At 27.2% G+C, this 21,510-nt stretch overlaps 1 protein-coding gene across 1 annotated transcript in view; it reads right to left on the bottom strand.

The window, feature by feature from the left end:
• The window catches only part of LOC142326645 (protein-L-histidine N-pros-methyltransferase), a 495,337-nt gene that overhangs the window by 23,414 nt on the left and 450,413 nt on the right, over positions 1 to 21,510 (bottom strand). The window contains exon 4 of the mRNA XM_075369242.1: positions 10,399 to 10,605. Within this exon, the coding sequence (XP_075225357.1) occupies positions 10,399 to 10,605 (207 nt within the window). The remainder of the gene's footprint in view (positions 1 to 10,398; positions 10,606 to 21,510) is intronic.

Raw genomic sequence — 21,510 nt, 5'->3', positions numbered from 1 at the left:
CGAAATTTGTCGTTGCATTGAAAAAATTGACTTACAGAAATGCGATATTTACTTGAAATTTTTATTTAAAGAATGGACACCTGCCGACGGAGCCATATTAGTCATTTGGCTAGCATATTATTCCATGCTTCACCTACATTGTAATAAAAATATAAAATGATGACAAGAAAAATGAGTTTCTTTTTTCTTAATTAAAATACCCGTTCTTATTGTGATACACTTTATATAAATCTATTTATTTATAAACTCCCTTTAAAAATTAATGCCATATAACTATAGTTTAAAAGCGATTATTTCTTTAGTTAAGTATTTCATCTTATAATTTCTAGCAGTTATTATTCAATACAACATTAATTTCCGGATGAATTAATAAATAATTTATCTTTTATTAAATTCAGCCGATGAGAATGTTGCTAGGCAGTCTCATTTGACAGATGATCATAAATCAGATAAAGTGGAGTTATTTATCTTTTGTTTTACTTCCTTGTACGAAGTATTGTAATTGCGAAAAATTTCGGTTTTCAGATTTCAACGGAAATATCCATTTTGACTATTTCTGAACTCATTTTGACTATTTTCTGCGTGACGTCTGTATGTATGTATGTAAAGCCGTAGAATGTTGAAATTTTGGATTTAGGACTGTTGTAACATCTAGTTGTGCACCTCCCTTTTTGATTGCAATCGAGTTGATCAAAAATGTCCAAAAAAGTCCAAAATCCTATTTTTTTTTGGATTTTGGACTTTTTCTTAAGTACAGTAATAAGCCCTCATCGAGAGATTTTCGATGATTTATCATAAGCGGTAGTTATTTTCATTGGTTCCAGAGTTAAAGCCAAATAAAAAGTTTAATTAATGAAATAATTGGATCTTGCAAGGGGAAGGCACATCGGTTCGAATCCGACTTCATTTCCTAATTTTTTTTTAACTTTTTTTTTTTAAATTTAAATATATTGATTTATTAATAATTATTAACCTCTGATTGTAAAAAAGGTTTTAACATAAATAATAATTTAATAATAGCACTAAAAAAATGAAAAATCACAATTTATTAGTGAAATAAAATTCGATGTACTTTTCATTTAAAAAAATGTATATATATAATTTAATAGGCGTACAAGGAAATCATGTGATGTCCACATCAGATATTTTGTTGAAATTTACATATTTCATTCTTGAGTCTTAGCTTACGCTTGGCATTCTTTTTAAAAATTTTCTTACATTCCTATTATTGTTTTTATAAGACTCAAATTTGTCGGCTTTTACGTTTCTTTTGAAAAATTTTTCGTATGAGCAGAGTTTTTTTGTAGCCATTTAGGTAATATAAATAAAAATAATATAATTAAACCAACGAAAAAAACATACGAACTATAACATAAAAAAAAAACCTGTTCAGCGTCAAATTAAACACCAAATATTTTTTTGGCAGTATAGACTTCAAATTCGATTTTGTAGTATTCAAAAAAGTAAACTTAAAGAATTTAAAATACACTACTTAAGTTTTATTTTCAAGAGATTTTTTTCAGGTATGTATGGTACTAAAGCATCAAATGAAAAAAAAATACAGTAAATAAAATTAAAATTAAGAATGCGATCTATGGATTACTAAAGAAGATTCAAAAATTAACTGACAAATTGATATAATGACAAGCAAAAAAATCAACGACAAGAGAAAGTTTTTTTCGTTAGGATCCTAACCAACTGTTTTTCTTAACTATCTTCTTTTTCCACATCATTTAATTAAATACTTTCGAAAATAAAAGAAAATGATAAAAACAAGCTGCTTAACACTACATAAATATTTTTAAATAATGTATCTATCCTTTAAAAAAGGAAACTGAATAAAAATTTATGATAAGATCTAATAGAAAAGTTATTTCTAGTACTACAATAAAATAACAAAAAAGAATTTCGGATAAGTTTGTTGATTATGAAAGAGATAAAGTATAAAGATAATACAAATGTAAAGGTTGATATAAATAATTCTAAAGATATATATAAAAAAGTACAGGTAATCCGAAAATAAAAATCTCTATAAGTAAAAAGTACAACAATATAAATAAAAAAGTAAAATATCCCCCCCAAAAAAAAGAAAAGGAAAAAAACAGTTATTTTGTCGCACGAGCCAGTGTATAGTTGTAATAGTACCAGTTTGTACCATAACTAAGACATATATATAGGAACGGAACTAGCATTACTCATTCAGTATTCAAAACATCACGTTGTGGCTTTTCTCTCTCTTTCTCTTTTTCTCAACTCCCAACTTCTCTCTCTTCAACAACAAAGTCATTAAACTAAGTCTCCCGACTAAGTACATCTTCTTCTGGAGGTGTATTAGCAGACTGGGCCGGTTCGGTTTAGGTTGAACATCAGTACCGACAACTGCTACCGTACGTTAGTGCACATTTTCTGTGCGCCAAGTTAAGCTCTATAAACTTCTCATCTCTTAAGTTGTTTACCACTCCTTATATTTCTCTACTACTCGATAATAAACTCGTTCAAATTCAATTTAAATGATTATTAACTCTTTTAATACTACTTTTACACAATCGATATCGTTCAACGAGATTGAAATCCTTATGAAAGAGATAATAATAATAGTAATAATAAAGAACCTTTTTAACTTTGATAGTACGTTACTATCTAATCGACAAATCTATAACAACAAAAAAGATAAAATAAATCTAAGTACAAGAAATAATTAATCCTTTAAAATACTTATTTTATATTTATATACTCGTTAAAAGAATTTAATAGCTTTCCTTTAAAGTTTAAATTATTATACCGTTCCATTTTAAAGTTTTAGTACTTATATAAAGACTTTATTATAAAGATGAATGAAAATAATTTTAAAACTGAACAGCATAGTCTGCAGAATAAATAAGAATATTGAAAGAGAGTTGTCTTAAGGAAAAGAAAAAAAATATATATTTATATGCTAATTTGTTTCCTCTTAATATACTACACATACTGAATATAACAGAGTAGCGCTGATATATTAATTGTAACCAAATTCAAGAATAGAGAGATTCGAAGAAAATAGACTTTCTTGTTTTTTTTCCTGTTTAGCCTCAAGGAATTACCGTTCAGGTATTACTTCAGAGGATGAATGAGGATGATATGTATGAGTGTAAATGAAGTGTAGTCTGGTACAGTCTCAGTTCAACCATTCCTGAGATGTGTGGTTAATTGAAACCCAACCACCAAAGAACACCGGTATCCACGATCTAGTATTCAAATCCGTATAAAATTAAGTGCCTTTACTAAGACTTGAACGCTGGAATTCTCGACTTCCAATCAGATTTGGGAAGACGCGTTCACCAACCCGGTGGGTTCGAAGAAAATAGTCTAAGCAAATCATTTATATCTTAACGCTATACATTTCAGTATTCTGTCACCTATCTGAGATTAATTGTTAGATTTTAATTACTAAAACATCCTGTCGTGGTAAACTTACCTGCTACAATTTGAACAAAAATACTAGGTATTAATCGGAGAGAAATTACTTTACAGAGAAACAATTACTGTTACTTATACGATAAACTGAAGTTACTAATATTTGTCAACAAAAAATATATTTTGATTAAATAAAAACAACAGCATAAGTGACTATTAGAAGGTCATTCACAAATATACATTTATTAACCACGCTTCACATTTGACATGCAAGTCTAATAAAACGTCCTTAAGATTTGAAGAATTTCGCCTTCAATGACGACAAGAAGAGTAACATTGATGAAAACATTAAGTCCTCGTCAGTATTTATATATTTTAAGAATTAATAGCATTTATAATAATTAATAATATGTAATAGACTATTATGAATTAATATAATAATATTTGTATACTATGGGAGCCAGAGATTATCACAAAGAAATATGGAAAGACGTAAGTTTGAAGTTACCTGACGGGATAGGAAGACCTATAAATGGATCAGAAAACAGAAAACTGCATGATGTCATCATGAAAATTAAATAATTAAAATGGCAGTGGACAGGCCATGTATGAAGAAAAACTGATAGTAGATGGACAAAATTAGCACTGGAATGGATATCACTAGAAGTTAAAACGCCCATAAAAGACCAAAAGCTCGATGAATTGATATTATCAAATACATTGGACCGAATTGGCAAAAGATTGCAAGAAACCGTATTAGTTGGAAAAGAGCTGAAGAGATCTTCATCCTGCAGCGGATTGATAACGACTGAACTGATGATGATAATAATTATGGAAGGAAAACGTTTCTTAAAATAATCCCTCCCTCCATAAAAAATCATAAATAGTCAAACCTAACAATCTTGGTGAAAAACTTTCTGTTCATTTATAAGAAATTTAAATGTTTTGAAAGATCACTAATTTTTGCATAAATAAGGCAAATGAAAAGCTAATATTTCATGAGATGTTTCTGATGAATCTTGTTATCTGTACAAATTTTTAACCAAATCACGTAGTAAATAAAATACCAAAAACTTAACAAAAAGTTAAATTTTTTAATAATAACCTGCATTAAATCTAAAATTTAATATTAAGGCGAATTTATATTAAAAAAATTTCAAATAAAACGGTTTTCCGTTTGGAAAAATGACGCAAATTGTGTGTCATTATGAATTTTTTAATATTACCACGTATTTCAGACACTCACGCAATTGAGATAAATAATTTTATACCAGCTTTTACTTACTTGTACGAAGTAAAGGATGAATTCAGTCAAAATGGATATTCAGGGATGGTCAAAATGGATATTTTGAACATCCCTGAATCCATTTTAACAAGTTTCGGTGTGACATCTGTACTTACGTATCTCGCATAATTCAAAAACGATTAGCCGTAGAATGTTGACATTTTTGATTTAGGACTGTTCTAACAACTAGCTGTGTACCTCCCCTTTTGATTGTATTTGACTGGACCAAAAGTATCCAAAAAAGCCCAAAATCAAACTTTTTTGGATTTTGGACTTTTTTTTAACTGCAGTAATAAGCCCTCGTTAAGTGCTTTTCAAATATATATGATAATTGATACTTATTTTCATTGGTTTCAGAGTTGTAGCCAAATAAAATTTTAATTACTGAAATATTTGGATCTTAGAAAGTGAAGGCATATCGGTTCGATCAGACTTCATATCCTTTTTTAACTTTTTCTTAATTTAAATATATTGATTTATTAATAATTATTAACTTCTGATTGTAAAAAGAGTTTTACAATTCAATAATAACAATAAATAAAAGAAATGAAAACGTATCAGAAGTTATTAATGAAATAAAATTTTATGTACTTTTCATTAAAAAAAAAAAAAAAAAAAATGTGTATATGAAATTTAATAAGCGTATAACGAAGTCATGTGATGTCCACATCAGATTTTTTGAAAATCCGAGCGGTCGTTTTGAAATAATAAGGCATAAATAAATATACACAAAAACACATTACATCCTTTTGGATTGGGATGAGAGAAAAAGAAAAAATAATTTTACTCTGTATTAAAGTTATTACAGTAGTAGCAATTTAAAATAAGTATTAAAGAAAACTACGTTACAGTAAACTATAAAATAAAAAATGAGAAGAAATCTCTCAAAAATTTTCCAATTTGTTCTGAGCGGTTCCTAATTTAAGAGATCGAGGCCGGAACGTATTTTCTTACGTACTTTAAGTATATATATTAAAGTATAAATGGAAAGGGCGTAGCGTAGACGCAGTGTTTGAATTAGAGTATTGGATAATTTCAGCGGGATCTAGATGTCGTTTGCCGGGTGATATTAAGCGATCCCATTCGAGGGTGATTGCGATCCACCCCGGCCTTAGGGAAAATTAAATAAATTTCTAATCAGACTACACCCTCTCTCCTTCGAGTCAGCTAGCTAGCGAGCTCTAGCTTATATTGATCAAGAAACGACGGAATGTAATTGTGGTCCGTCTCAAGAAAAGTTAATCATAATTGAAAATGTTCCTCGGTTGGCTGGTTGGTTTAGCTGTTCTGAAAATGACTTTGCTTGCCCCTAACGTTCAACGCTCGAAATGAACTTTCTTGTTCTGCTTTCGGTTAGTTATCAAACTGCTGTATGTGTGTGAGTGTTTAGTTTATATTGTCTGATTATTAAATAACCAATTTAATAATAATTTTGTTTTTTAAACGCATTTTTCCCAGTTTTCTGGGCTTAATAAGAACGGATTTGGCGATTAATTAAAAAATTCGCTACTAATAAAAAGAAAAGAAAATTATTATAATTCAAATTAAAACGTTTTATTTAGTTTTTTTTTTTAATTTTGAATAACCTTTCAAAGTTTCTTAATAAACTATACTAGATGAATTACATCTCTAGATGCTTCATTTGTATTAGCTTTCATGTAAGACCAAAAAGGCGATGTATTTCATTCAACAAAACTATTATACGAAATTATAAAATCTCCAATAATCTCTAAAAGAAAATTAGTACAAACGGAATTTAGTTTTATATATATATATATATATATATATATATATATGTAAAATTTTTTTCTGAAATAGTTCTAAAATAAGGAAATCAGAAAAAAAGGGACAAAGTGGGTGAGGAGTCTTGTTAAAAATGTAAAAAAAATTATTGTTTGAAAGTTGTTTTAAATTGTATTTAAAAACAATTTGAAAATTTTCTACAGTTTGCTTAAATTTATTAAGCCTTTTAAATGTTATCTTACTTTTTTAAATGCATTTATTTTACAAAATTATTGGCAAATATCGGAAAAAATATTTTTTTTTATCAAAAGAGGATAGTAAAGTAGTGTGAGTTAAAAACAAAACAGCCCAAAAATTCTTATCTGAGCTGAATGAAAAGAACGTACGAATTAATTAATAGGTTACAACAATAAAGACGTGGAATAACATATATATATATATATATATGCGACTTAATTATAGCGTAATTAAACCTATATTTAAAGCTGTAATTTTCCTTATATAAACATTATGACAAAAAAAAGAAAACTACGTTTAAAAATAAAAGTATTATTTTTAATCAATAAGTCAATCCATTTAACCTAAATTTAGTTCATTATTTTAAATAATAAAAAAAAAACTTTTATGAAATAACAGTAACGACAATTAAATAAATGACAATTTTAATTTACAAATTAATTCAAAACTATATAAATGATTTTTTCAATTTAAACGTCATTATAGTATTTTTTTTTTTTTTTTTTATAATAATGAGATTCAATGTTTCTTGTTTTATAATTTCTAAGGAGAATTTAAAAGTACTATAATATAAGCCACAATTAAATTAATTACAATAAATTAAATGAAAAAGAAAGAGAAAATTTATTAGAAGATTTTAAATTTTGATAATTTTCATTAAATGAACTCGTAAAAAATTATAAAAACACGTGACGTTATTGTTGTCAGTTCTATCAATATTTCAATAATTTATTTCTAGTGAATACCTCAGTGTACTAAGAATATCAATATTCTTGTAATAAAATAGTTCTGAAAATACCCAACATCAAAAGGTACCACAAAAGGACAGCAAAGAAAGTAGAAGAGAAAAAATATAAATACATTGTATATATAAATATTTTTATAGAAAAAATATTTTCCTTTACTTTGAATGATTTCTAAGATACAATCTGTGATATATTTATAATATTACTGTTTGAAAGAGTTTTTGAGACCACACCCGTTCACGCAGTTACAAGGGCGCACAGATATATACAAATTTGTTCTTTATTTTGATTTTTTTCTTAAAATTTATCATATGATTAAAAAAAAAAGAAAATTAATTGCAACAGCTATGGTAAAATAAAGCAGCTGAAGTACAAGAGGTAACAACCAATATTTCTTTCTCTGAGAATAATGATGCCCACCAAGCAGCCATTTTTTTTTTGTTTTGTTTTGAAATAGAAGACAAACAAGCGAGCAACGGACCTGACAAAGAAACATTATTAATAAAATTCGACTGAAGTTCATTTATTCGTAGCATTCAACCATGAGGGCGGGTCTTGCACGGCTGCTGTTCTATCCTTTGCTAACTTCTTTGTTTCCACATATTTTCTCTTTTCCATAATCCCATCCATCATTTGAAATCTCTTCCTTTCCTTCCATTCACCAAGCCTTTCATCGCATCCATTAATAAACACCTTTTTCTCATACAATGCCCTAGCCAGTTCCTTTTTCTATATTCTATCACATGGATTTACGAAATTCATAAAAAAATTAACATCATTGAAAATACTTTTAGTAAAGAAAACGGTACAATTATAAAGCAATTTGTTAATTTATAATCTCTTATGGCTATGATACATGTAAGTACCTAAGGTAAAAGGAAACCAATTAGAGTTGCTTTCTCTAAGAGTAATGATATTAATTAATATCAAAAATAACAAATATTATAATTAATGTTATAATTAAGGAGTCCTTGTGGTGAACAGAATTAAGGTTTCACTTGAAGATTAAATATATTTCAAAGACCTTGGGTTTCCTTAGGTTTGTATCTACACCCAGAGATTCAACAATACAATTGGCTAAATGAAAATGGTAATTGGAAAACATTTAATTCCCTAATTTCCTTAGTAAGTCTGGCAGTGACGGCTCGCGTATAAGCACTGTGGAACTGCAGCACCCCTATTTCCACTTGATATTATCGATAACATTTAATATAATGAGTTCTTTTTTCTTAAATTTTTTCTTTATATTTATACAATATATAATTCTTAAGCTTACTGTCAGTAACCATTCACCAGTTTATGAAAAAGATACAAAATCGTTATATGGAACTGTGCGCTTCACAGTTCCAGCGGCGTGATGTTTGGCTGTTGTGCGTATGCGCATATAGGAAGCTGCCCGCGAGGGTGCGAGGGAGAGAGAGCACTGTCGCTCTCACAGTGCCAACGCGGGTGTACTGGTGGAAGGTAGTTTTTTTTTACTCCGCGTATGTACGGAACGTTCCTTGTTCGTTCCCTTTTCTAGTTTAGTCGGTGGAAGGAATATGAAAGAGGTATATTTGTTTTTTCAGTAGTGATCAGAAGATGGCGGAAAGCAAGTGCTCTTTGAATGCCAAATCTGTCCAAAAACACATTGGAATTGCGAAAGAGAAGGTAATTAGTAAAAACTAATCATGTATTTGTTTCCGTGTACATAGAGATTTAAATTAAACACTATTGGACTATAATGATTTTAAGCGGACATTTTATTAAGTTATCTAATAATACTAAAAAATATTATCTGTATTGACATCTTATTATTTATTCGGTTAAACCGGATACGGTTTTTAAGCACATGTGCTTTAAATTATGTACTATATTTTTGAATGTGATAAAGTGAAGAATTAGATTATTACCCTGCTTCCAGCTATTCTATTTCATTCATTTTTTCGGTTATTTTATTTTAAAGAAAACTTTAACCCTGGCCTTGAAAAGTCCCAGAAAAAAGAGCCCCTCCCCACTAATCTGGAGCAGCACCCCCACTATTTTTAGCTACGGGCTACCACTGAAGTCTAGCGTAGTGTAAGTGTTATTTTTGAGAATGGCTATGTGTCTTTTTTGTTTGTAACTTCTAATTGATGTCATATTACCTTCAAATATTATAGTTACTGCGCTATACAACATACATACATATATATCTATACAACATAAAACATACATCTAGGCTGGAATGTAAAGAGCATCCATCACGAAAAAGTATTAATACAAATATTACAGAAAGTTTTGGTAATTCCAAGCCTAACCGAATTTAAAAATTATGTGATACTTATAATAGGGCTAAATAACGATTATTTAGAATGCTTGGTATACCAATGCGAAATAATATATTCAACTCCTTTAAGAAAGCAACGAAAAGACACTTCATTCCTCATTTTTCCTAGTAACCATTACATAAGTATTCTACTGTATATTATACTATTGTTTGGAACGGTTTAGAATTGATATACGATTTCCAACAAAAATTAATTTTATAAAGTTTCAAGCTTTTTTAAGATATAAATGAAATTCTGTGAACACAATGAAATCAAGGAGGGTGAGTTCTAGATAGAATAACAGAATGAATCAATCAATTAACGAATAATCCATCATTTACAATATTGTTGACACAATAATTTAAAAAAAAAAAGTTCACTAACACCAAAACTTCATAACTGATTGCCCTCCACTACGAAAATACTACATTAACAAAACTTAATCCAATATACTAGGATAAAATATTTAGTGAAATTGATACGCTTCAAATCACTGAGAGAACTCTATCCTACGTTCTATGTTTTTCGTATTGCCCTCAGTATTTAGCTAATACATATATAATTAATATTAAACATTCTTCATCTATATTCAAACGAACCTAAAATTAATTAATATAACAAATTAATCAATTAATTTAAAAATAATCGTATAATTAAAATTAAAAAGCGATTAAAATCTTTTTTCTTAAAAAACTTTATAACTTACGAGAATCCTTTACGCTTTAACGCCCATTTCATTGTAGTTGCTACTTCGGTAACATACACCTTATTGTAAAAATTAGCCAAAACTTGAGTAACTTTCCCGTCACCTGCACCTAAATCAAGAAGAGTCCCCTCAGATCCTAAGGGACGATTTAATAAACGAATTCCTTGATTCGATGAAAATACAAACATGGATCCTCGTTTTAATAACCTGTTGATCAAAAAAAAACATTATTAAAAAACAATTAACATAAAATTGTTACTAATTTAAAGTATCAATAAAAAAAAAATATAAAAATTAAGCGTTAAGAAGATTTAAATACTCTCAGGGATCCCATTATAATTATCACTATCCAACACTGGTGAAGTAAATTTCCTTCATTTTTAGGAACTTAGAAATTGATTTGAAATTATCCGACAAAGAATTTAATAAGTTAAAGGACTGATTTAGTCAGTGATTAAAGTGTTTTTCTTTATCTATTTAATTAATTGTTTTTGTCTTCATCTTACTTAACTGGTTTGATGCACTTCTTCAGTTCTTTCTATGCCAGTCTCTTATCTCAACATAAGTTATATCCTACATCTAAAATTAACTATTTCATATATTCTGATCTCTATCTTTATTTAGTGGATTTACCCTTGAAAAATTATTCCAGAAGAAATCTCAATAATTCTTATTATATGGCTCGATCAACTTTTATCCCTTTTTTTAATAGGATTGTATCAAAAACATTTTTAGTATACAGTACATTTTAAACTTCATAATTTTGAATAATATCAACATACGTTTTTTCAGCATTTTACAAAAATAATAAATTTTCAAAGTGTTTATTTTACAGAAAAATAAAAATAAATCCTTTGTTTTCCTATTTCTCTCTAGTTCATTATTTGCTGTTATTACACGCTACACTCCACACAAATATTTTTGTTTAAAGAATTTATTTCCAATTCACAGATCTATGAGCAAATTTATTTTCTTTATAAAAGGTTTATTAAAATCAGCTTTTGATATCTTATTTACCACATTCATTTTCTGTAATTTTAAAACGTAAACAAGAAAAGTCTGCAAATTTCTGGTAAATCATATTTTCCTATTTTAATATTTAACTTTTTTATTACCATTCTTTATTATTATATATGTATATATATAATAATAATAAAACTGTAAAATATAATAATAATAAAACAAATATATATAAATTTGTAACATTTAATTATATTTTAAAAAGAAATAAATTACTTATTATTTTTTTAAATAATATAATTAATGATGTACATTTTTTCTGGTGAGATGAATCCCTTTATACATAACTCATATTGCCGCGTATAACTCGCATTTGAAAACAATAATTAATGATAATGAAATCTTATACTGATATGCATTATACACATTCATCTATAATTATTTTAATAATAACGAGGTAAAAGATTTAAATGCATGGTAGGATACGGAAATGGTTCGAGCAGCCTCTTTATAAAAATCCTAAACACACCCTATTTATTATGAATAAGTACATGATGTGCACTAAGATCTGTTTTATTTTCTTACATTTTCATTTTTTTCCGTTGAGTTTTAATTGTGAAAAACTTGTTAATTGATAATACAAACAAATAATGCAAAATAAATTAATTGATAAAGTAGGTTCAATTTTTAATGCTATTCGTAATTATTCAATCTCAATTCAATTCAATAGTATTTTATTCAAAAGAATCGGTTCTGGATTTCAGTAAGTGCTAATTTAAAAGTGTGATCCGGGAACTCTTGACGTTAATGAACATCGCTGATTAGATTTAATGCAATTTCCCTTGAGGACTCTAAGAGCATCGGTTAAAAAAATAGGAAGGGAGTAGACCTTAAGAATAGTAAGAATAGGCTGACTGGTGTGGTATCGCGTCCCCATAGGAAGGAAGGCGGGCGCATTGACGCGGTGGTGTGGTCGTCGGAGACTCTGAAAAGGAAAGTTGCAGAGGTCTTCTTCTTCTTCTTCTTTTTTCATCTTCTCCTCTCGTCTATGGGGATGATGATGACGAAGGGAAAAGGGGAGTAAAACAACAAAATGTTTTCACACTCACTGGAAATACATTAGACTTTCAAAAAGTGTATGTTTCCCTCTCTCTCACGGTCTCATTCTTTCTCTCTCCCACACATAACGCGCGACACGTCTTTAAAAAACAGCGCGAAGACCCGGCCGTTTCTATAGCAACGCCTGTACCCCCATCCCTCATCGTAGTTGCACGAGCAGGGGGAGAGGACCCCCGGGCAATTTAATAAGATTTGCCCCCTCTCCCACCACTTCTTCAAACCCATCTGAAAATGGAAAAGGTGATAAACGAAGCATACACGCATCGCCCAGTTGAAAATAATATAAAGAAGCCACTGTGTTGTGCTGGCGGACTTGAAATGAGCTTCGTCTTCTGTTTGAAATTAACGGATTTTTTTTTGTTGTTTAAATTGCAGCTTTCTTATCTATTTTGAACGGACCGAGATATTACACGTAGTCAGTCATTTTGACATCACCATATTATAAATACATATATAAATAATACAGATATTAAAACAAAATTACTATAATAATATAAATTTCTTTAGCACTTACAATGAAAAAAATAATTTTTTATATCGTAACGAATCAGTTATTTATAAGTAAAAATAAATTCATGTTCACATCATTAAAATATATATTTCTAAAAAAAAAAATTTAATTATAATAAAAAATAAAAAAAAATGTTCATTAAGAATTTCATTAAATTTTTTTCATTTTTGATTAATATATAAGTAGGCAAATTCATTAACATCATACAACATAAACCTAAATAGGGTTGTAATGTCATAATGTAAAGCAACTAAATAACGATAGAAAATTAATGAATTTAAATTTTTTTTATATAAAACCGCAAATTATTAGTATTTCTGCTTGAAATATTCATTAATAGAAATTATTATCCGATCGTTAATTCTGATGAAATTAATGATTTTGATTAACTTCATAAAATGAATAAATAATAAAAATGGGTATTAAAATTAAATCCTGTAATAAAAATCAATAATTGAAAAAATGAATGATAAAAAAAATTGATATAGATCTTGGATAAGATTTGGAGATATCATAGAATTAAAAAAAATAAATAAATAAAATCTGTTTAATTCCTAGATTAAAGTTAATAAATCTTAAAATTTAAAAGTTTTAAGAAATGAAAATAATACTTTATTAGCAAAAAGAAACAATAACAATTTTATGAACATCAAACCCTTCTACTCCATTATTAACAATCACATTCAAAAATTAAACCAAATTTAACAAAATTCAGAATCAGAGATAATCTTTGATTTTAATTAAAACACCATGAACCAAAAGTTTCTTCTTAAATTTGATTAAAAGTATCCGTATGCAAATTTTAATTTATAAGATGTAAAATTTAAAAAAAATTATGATGGAACAAGACTACGGATAAACCCCACATTGCAGTCGATATTTAAAAAAAAAATAATAATAAGAAAAGGTATATACTGAATAAAAAAAAAACATCCGACTTCAAAGAAGTTGGAGCAAAAAATAAAAAATCTAATTTTTTGTTTTCTTTAAATTTAGTATTTTTAAGATTGACGAAAAATTAATGGTTCATAATTTGTTATTGGTAATTGTTTTTAACTTAGCATTGATTTCTTAAGTAAATGTTGATATACAGCTTTTTGGCTTTTTATTGTAACTTTTAAACGATAAGTTAATTATTAATTTTTTTTGTTTTATTTTGTATTTTTAGTTTTATTTAAATTTGGAGACGCCCAGAAAAAACGTTGCCGAATAAAAGAAAACTGGTTATAAAAAATGAACTGATGCTAAACCGCCGTCTTGATAAAAATAAGACACGGAGTGCAGGAAAGTGATGTAAAGAAAATACTACGTATCAAATATAAACTTAAGTTCTCTGGTATGACACAATGTAAACACTGTTACTTTTTTAACAAAGTTTTTCAACTAATTTTCTTGAATTTACTCGTGAAAAATATATAATATCAAACTGACATCAAATTGTGTGCCATTATTAAGAAAAGATAAGAAAAAAAATAAAAATATTTTTCTTCAATAGTATAAATAGACTGCGATGAATTTAAACTCATAACAAGGTTGTAATAGACACGTCACGTTCACAGTAATGTAAGAGTCGATTTTTAAATTCTGCAACCTACATTGGAATTCTGTTCTCCACCGGAACTAACTTATACTACACAACATTACTCTCAGAGAGAACAATTCGCATGTCTCAGTACCTCGTGACTAGTCCATCTTACATCTCAGTTGCTTTAAATGTACCCCACAAAAAAATGAGCCAAATATTCACAGTTTAAAGTTACCAATTAAAGACCCCGTACTATCGAGAAACAATCGATTATAAAAAATTACTACTTTAAAATAACAGATTATTATTTAAAAATAATTATTTTTGATAATTTGGACCTTTTTATTAATTTTATAACTATTCTGTAAGGATAATATTGCTGAGAAACTTTGTAATATTTTTTTTTATTCTAGTTTCAAGAGCTTTTATTTATTATTACGCATGAGTTTCAAATAATGCTAAAATTATACCTTGTAGAAAATGATAACTAACTCTATAATTATTTTTCTACAAATTGGTAACCATTTACTGTCACTCATATGTTTATAAATAATGATTTGATAGTTATTTCATTAAAATTAATGCACCCGTTCTAGTTACAGAGGTATAAAAAACAAATAGAAGAAAATTTTACACAAAAACATTTCTTTCCTTCTACCGTATTTTAATAAAAAAAACGAGTTTTCAACAATATTTGTAAACTGGAGACAATACTTTTAAGATAAATTCAGCACAGTTGTATCTATTATAAAGAAATAAAATAGTAATTTACTGATAATTATATGTTTCCGTTTAAAAATATACCATTACTCGAATCGAAAGATCAACACATTGATATTTCAACATCAACAGATATATGATAAAGCACATCTTTATGTTTAAAATTATTAGATATTAGTTATTATTACTATAATGAGATAATTCCAGCGTCAAAGTTTTCGCAGTACATATCATTTGGAAAACGGAAATAAAAATAAACACATTTGCCTTTCGTTCAAAGAGAATAATATGTTCCTTTTTTTTATTCAATTTATTTAACGTATTTTTTTAATGAAACGTGCGAACGCGAGTACATTAATACACATAGACGGAGACAAAGAGAGAAAGAAAATGTAATGAAAGAGTAAAACTGAAATCATCAAAAAAATTCTGAGTTAATAATAGCTATAAAATTGTTTAAAAAAATTAAAAATAATTAACATTGTAACAGGTAAGTACAGTAAGTACAATTTGTATTCCCAAGTATCAGGTATTAAATTAAGGAAAAGGTATTACAAAGATCTAAGGCCTATAAAAGAATTTTATAACAAAACTAGAAATAAATCTTTTCTATAAAAAAAAAAGGTTATAAAAATAAGCAAATTTTTTAAATAGTAAAATAATTCTTTAAATTTATTTGTGATAATTTCTGTTCGTGGAGTGAATAATAAAATTAAAATCTTCACTGTATTATTCACGGTACATTTTAGGTTTCATTAAGTAAAAAATAAGTTAGTATATTTTTTATGAATAAAATATATATATTTAAAAAAGAATCTTAAAGAAACCCAATATTTTGAAACAGAAACCTTACAAATCACAAGTATGTTTAAAAAGTAAATTTTTTTAATATAGCACAAAAAAGTCTATATTAAACAATTATTTTTTTTATATTCTCAAGGTTAACATTTTTAGTTTTGTGCATTTTTAGTTTTAAAAAATAATGAATAAATCTCACTTAAAAAACGCACTAAGAAATAATTTCCAATTCTTTCTAAAACTTGTCGTTTTGAAATCAGCACTAAATTATAAAATGCACAACTATCAAGAATTTACCGTGAATTAGTCGCATATAAAAATTATTAAATTTAAGTAGGAATTGAAATTTTTTAAAGGGCATTTAAACGGGTTTTTTCTGTTTATAAAATTTACCTTTTAAACATGTTACGCCTAAAAATAAGTCCGCTTAAAGAAAAATTCATTCGAAAAAACGCAACGGACAAGAAACATTAACAACAATAACAAGAAGAACTGAGAAACGACATAAAGGCGTAAGTATTGAGTATGAGGTAAGGTTCACTCTCTGTTATACAAGAATATAGATTTTATAAATCTTAAGTTTACCAACCTATTTTTTAAAAATACTTTAAATATGTTAATAACAAATTGTGTCATTAATATATAAATATTTAATAGTTTGTAATGATGATGATAAAAAAAATAAATTTTAAACTGGGATTCGAACTCTGGAGGTCTGGATGAAAGACCAGAAGTTACCAGTCGCGCCATGGAGGCCAGCCATTTATAATATATGGAAAATTTTATATCAGACACAAGCGAAAATTTCTTAATAAAATAAAAATAAATCATCCAAATAGAGTCTTGACCCAAAAAAATTAATCATATGGATCAAATTGAAAATTTCCTCCTTTTTTTGTTTAATTCCGTTAATAAAGTAATTAACAAATATTTTTGTACTTAATCATTTTCATCACCATCTGTATTTTCAATTAAAGTTGGATAATATTTCCGCGTTTGAGGTAAAAATTATTTATAAACTTTAGTTTTGTATTATAAAATTTAACACAAATTCAAATCGTATTCTCGAGTAGTTTGTCAGAAAGTATCAAGATATATACATATATATATTCTTAAAGATATATTATAATATTTTGAACAAAGAAGTTTTTTTTTTTAAGGCCGCAAAGAACCACTTTAGTCAGAATAATTCAAGTCTTTTTTGCCGATCTTTTGGCCTTTAAGTTCTTAGCTTTTACTTTCTCCCAATATTTAGTCATTCTTAATGATCTTGCTTTACGATTCTCTTCTGAATAAACCCTTTTTGTATAATTAAAAGTTCTTACTTTAAAGTTGGTATTCGGATCTTTAATTATAAAAGTTCATTTATAATATAATATTTTAAATATAGGCTTCACCTACATAACAGAAAGTTGAAAAAGTGTACCCACCCACGTATTATAAGTAATTCATATTAAAATAGAAACAAAAAGCTAAATTTTATCATAAACTTTATACAATGAAAAGTAAAAAACAAAATTAACTGTTTTTATAAATAAAGAAATTTTATGAAAACAACCAAAAACCTTCAGTAATAATATTTAATAATTAAATTTTAATAAACTAAAAAAACGTATTAATAAAAATTTGAATCTATATACTTAATCCACAACGTAGCTCACTAAATTTTATAATAAAGGATAACATAAAGTAGTTCGTAAAACCAAACAGATGACAAAATACATGCACTTTAATCATACAGAATTTTATAAGAAAAATAGTCATATTTTTATACTCAGGGATCCTAAAACAACCAAGACTTATAAAAACTCTAAAGAGCGATAATTATTTGAAGAACAGCAATATTTTACTTTTTTACTTCCTTATACGAAGTATTGCGATCGTAAAAAATTCCGGTCTTCAGATTACATATCCTTTTTTCTTTTTTTTTAACTTTTTTTCCTTGTACGAAGTAAAGGAAGTATTGTGATCGTGAAACATTTCGGTTTTCAGATTTCAATGGAAATATCCATTTTGATCATCCCTGAATACATTTGACTAGTTTCGGCGTGACTTCTGTACTTACTTATGTATCTCGTATAACTCAAAAACGATTAGCCGTAGGATGTTGAAATTTTGGATTTATCACTGTTGTAACATCTAGTTATGCAGCTCCCTTTTTGATTCAATCGAAATTAAAATTAAAATTTTAATTAATGAAATATTTGCATCTTAAAGGGAAGGCACATCGGTTCGAATCAGACCTCATCTCCTTTTTTTTAACTTTTTTTATTATTTTTTTTTTTAGCTTTTCTTTTTTTAAATTTAAATATATTAATTTAATAATTATTAACCCGTGACTGTAACAAAATGTTTTACAATAAATAATAATTTTATGATAAAAAAAAAAAGAAGAAAAATATGATTCGTAACATCAAATTTTATGTACTTTTAAAGATGTGTCAATATAATTTAATCGGCATTACATATGTGTATATGTAATATATTTGCTGAAACATCTGATTACTTAATATTAATTGAAAATTATAATTTACAATTGTATTATTTTTGGATTTTCTAAGCAAATTGTTATAAAAATTGTACATTTATTTTAAAAAAAATAATTTTATTTAATTATTTGACAGAAAAATAAAACACAATTTTGAACTGTATTCAATTTAAAGTGATTGTGGAAAAATTTATTCACTTGTGCGTAATATGCACAAGATTTCTGGTGTGTCGTATAAAAAAAGTTAATAATAATTTAACTACTCCGTTTAGTGAACTCCCTTATACTGGTTACAAATATTAATTTTGACCTTACGTGTAGAATAATCAGGTTTTATTATTGAATTATTTCGTAAACAATTTATTTAAAGAGTAATCAAGGGACTTTTACTCTAATTTCCTAATATTTCAGGTAAGATTGTTGAATTAATAATTATATAAATATATGATGTTAATAAAAACTAATATTTTAGTAATTATGTAACTGTCCACTTTTATTAAAGAATTGGAGGATCGTATCTCACTTTCAAATGAAATAAATTTAAATAAAGTGCAGCAAAAATGTGTATATGTAATTAGTAGACGTACAAGGAAGTCATGTGGTGTCTAAACCAGATTTTTTTTTGAAAACTATAACAGTTACCATTTACGATTTACAGTTTTCTTAATATCTTTACATTACAATTATATCTGGTAATCTGGCTAACTTACAAGTTTACCTTTCAAACAAGCTTACATTTTACCTTTATCTTTAAAGTAAGGGATCTCTCGATGAACCCAAATTCATGTACAATTTTTCATAGTTAATAGCAAATTTTGAACATGCTACCTATTTACATGCTATCTATTTTATTATATTATATTTTTTTATAAAACGGAAAGTATATTTCTGATTCGGAAAGGAACTGTCTAACTAAGAAAATGATATTTGAATTATATATTCCTGAAAATAATGAAGCTATGTTATTCAGAAAATAGCAATATGATATTTAAAACAGCCAATAGGAAACCTGATGCCGACTGACATATGAAATTATATACAATATAGATTTTCACTGATAATGTAAATGAACAATTCTAAATTCTAAATGAATAATTTTCAATCTTTTAAAAAAAAACTCTCACTAGACTATTTATTATATCAAAATATTTGTAAATAATACGAAAAGATAAATTTTAAATTTCCAAAACAGCATTCAATAGTTCGATGATAATTTAGTCAGCATTTCATTCTTAAAATTTACTTTTTTTTAAATCAGTCATTAATTAAATTAATCTAGTGATCTAACTCGTAATCTCAAATCAGTTGGTTAACAGCTGATTTTCGAAGGCGAAGATATTCTGAGGTTTAAATCCTAATAAATGTTAGTTGCTTTTATAAGTATTCGAATAATAGACAGTGGATGCCGCTGTACTTTTGTGGTTGGGGTTCAATTAACCACATTTTTCAGGAATGGTCGGCCTAAGTCTGTACAGGACTACCCTTATTTTCATGTCATACATATCATCCTCATTCAATGAGCCGTGAGGGAAGAGAGTTGTCACTAGTTGAACAGATTGTAGTAGGGAAAAGAAATCATGTTGGATAAATTTAGTAAAAAAATTCTCCAATCGAAATAATTTTTTTTCTAATTTATATTGCCTTAAGAAAACTATTTTTATTAACTATTATTATTATTATAATAATGCAAAAAAATAAAAGAGAATATAATTATATATAATCTTTACTTATAAAAGAACCAATGTGTATGCAAATATTGAGCTCAGGTGTTTTAAAAAGATCTCTAAAATGCTTCACTATAGGAAAAGAGTAAGCGTATTCTGTATATATGTCCTTTGTGTAAGTATATGTAGAGGTTGTATGTGTAAAGGAAATGGTAGAAAAAGGATACAAGGGGTGTTGTATCGTGTGAGAAATGAAGAAGGTGCGGGAAGTATTGGTGGCGCAGAGAAAAGGATCCTGAGAATTGGTAAAAGAGGGGATGACATAGAGGGAGGAAAGAAGAAACAAGGAGCAGTGATCACACTGATACGTTATCAACGAACTACCCCTCTCCTCTTCTTCCGATACATGCTACCAAGCTATTCCAATCTAACAAAAGTCTACATCGTGGGATCGTAGTCCTAACTTGCTAACACATAAACTACATAGGCCAACTTGTTTTATATGCCAATCAATTTCAACTTTCTTATCTCAATAAATAATTACATGAAAAAAAAAATATATTTTATATTAACATTACAAATATTTTCTTCACATTATAATATATATAAATAAATTGTTAAAAATAAAACTTAATTACAGTCATCTTCCAAAAATACAGTATTCCAAAAATTTTAGTCATAAAATAATGAAAAGAGTTACAATAATTTTTAAGTAAAAAAAATTACAGAAATAAGTTTAAGAGATTAAAGTAATAATTTTACATAATACAATAACGGACTAACCGTGCACAAAATTATCACGACCTAAATTTCAAAATCATAATTTTTAAACAGCATATCGAGTGGCATCTCAAAGGTTTATTCGATCATTAATTTTTTTATTTACCGCACCATAATATAAATATTAATATTTATATAATAAATCATTTCTCTTACATCTAATGGTAAGAAAACTAAATCTTCCGAATATATTAGATAGTAAAAATTTAAATGATTTACTATTAGTAATGCAATAAAAAAAATCCCTTTCGGCACGCCGGGAGGCGGCGGTAGATTTCACCTGTGCTAAGTAGGGGATAAAAAAGATTTCCACCTTTAAGTTATTAAAAACTTCAAATTTACTCGATACGACAATTTCTGCATGTGAAAAAAGTTTCACATGTTTAGCATACAAGCCCCATCTTCTTACAATCATGCAGGAGTTTGTTAATTTTATGGATATTCGGAGGAATTTGACCGAATATCAGTTTAAAACAATTGTACGATACCAAAATCGATTTCTGATAAGATTTGATAGATTATCTCTATATCGGTAAGGACAACACTG

The sequence above is a fragment of the Lycorma delicatula genome, chromosome 6 (genome assembly GCF_047948215.1).
Source record: "Lycorma delicatula isolate Av1 chromosome 6, ASM4794821v1, whole genome shotgun sequence".
Taxonomy (NCBI): Eukaryota; Metazoa; Arthropoda; class Insecta; order Hemiptera; family Fulgoridae; genus Lycorma; species Lycorma delicatula.
This window is presented reverse-complemented; position numbering and strand designations above follow the sequence as displayed.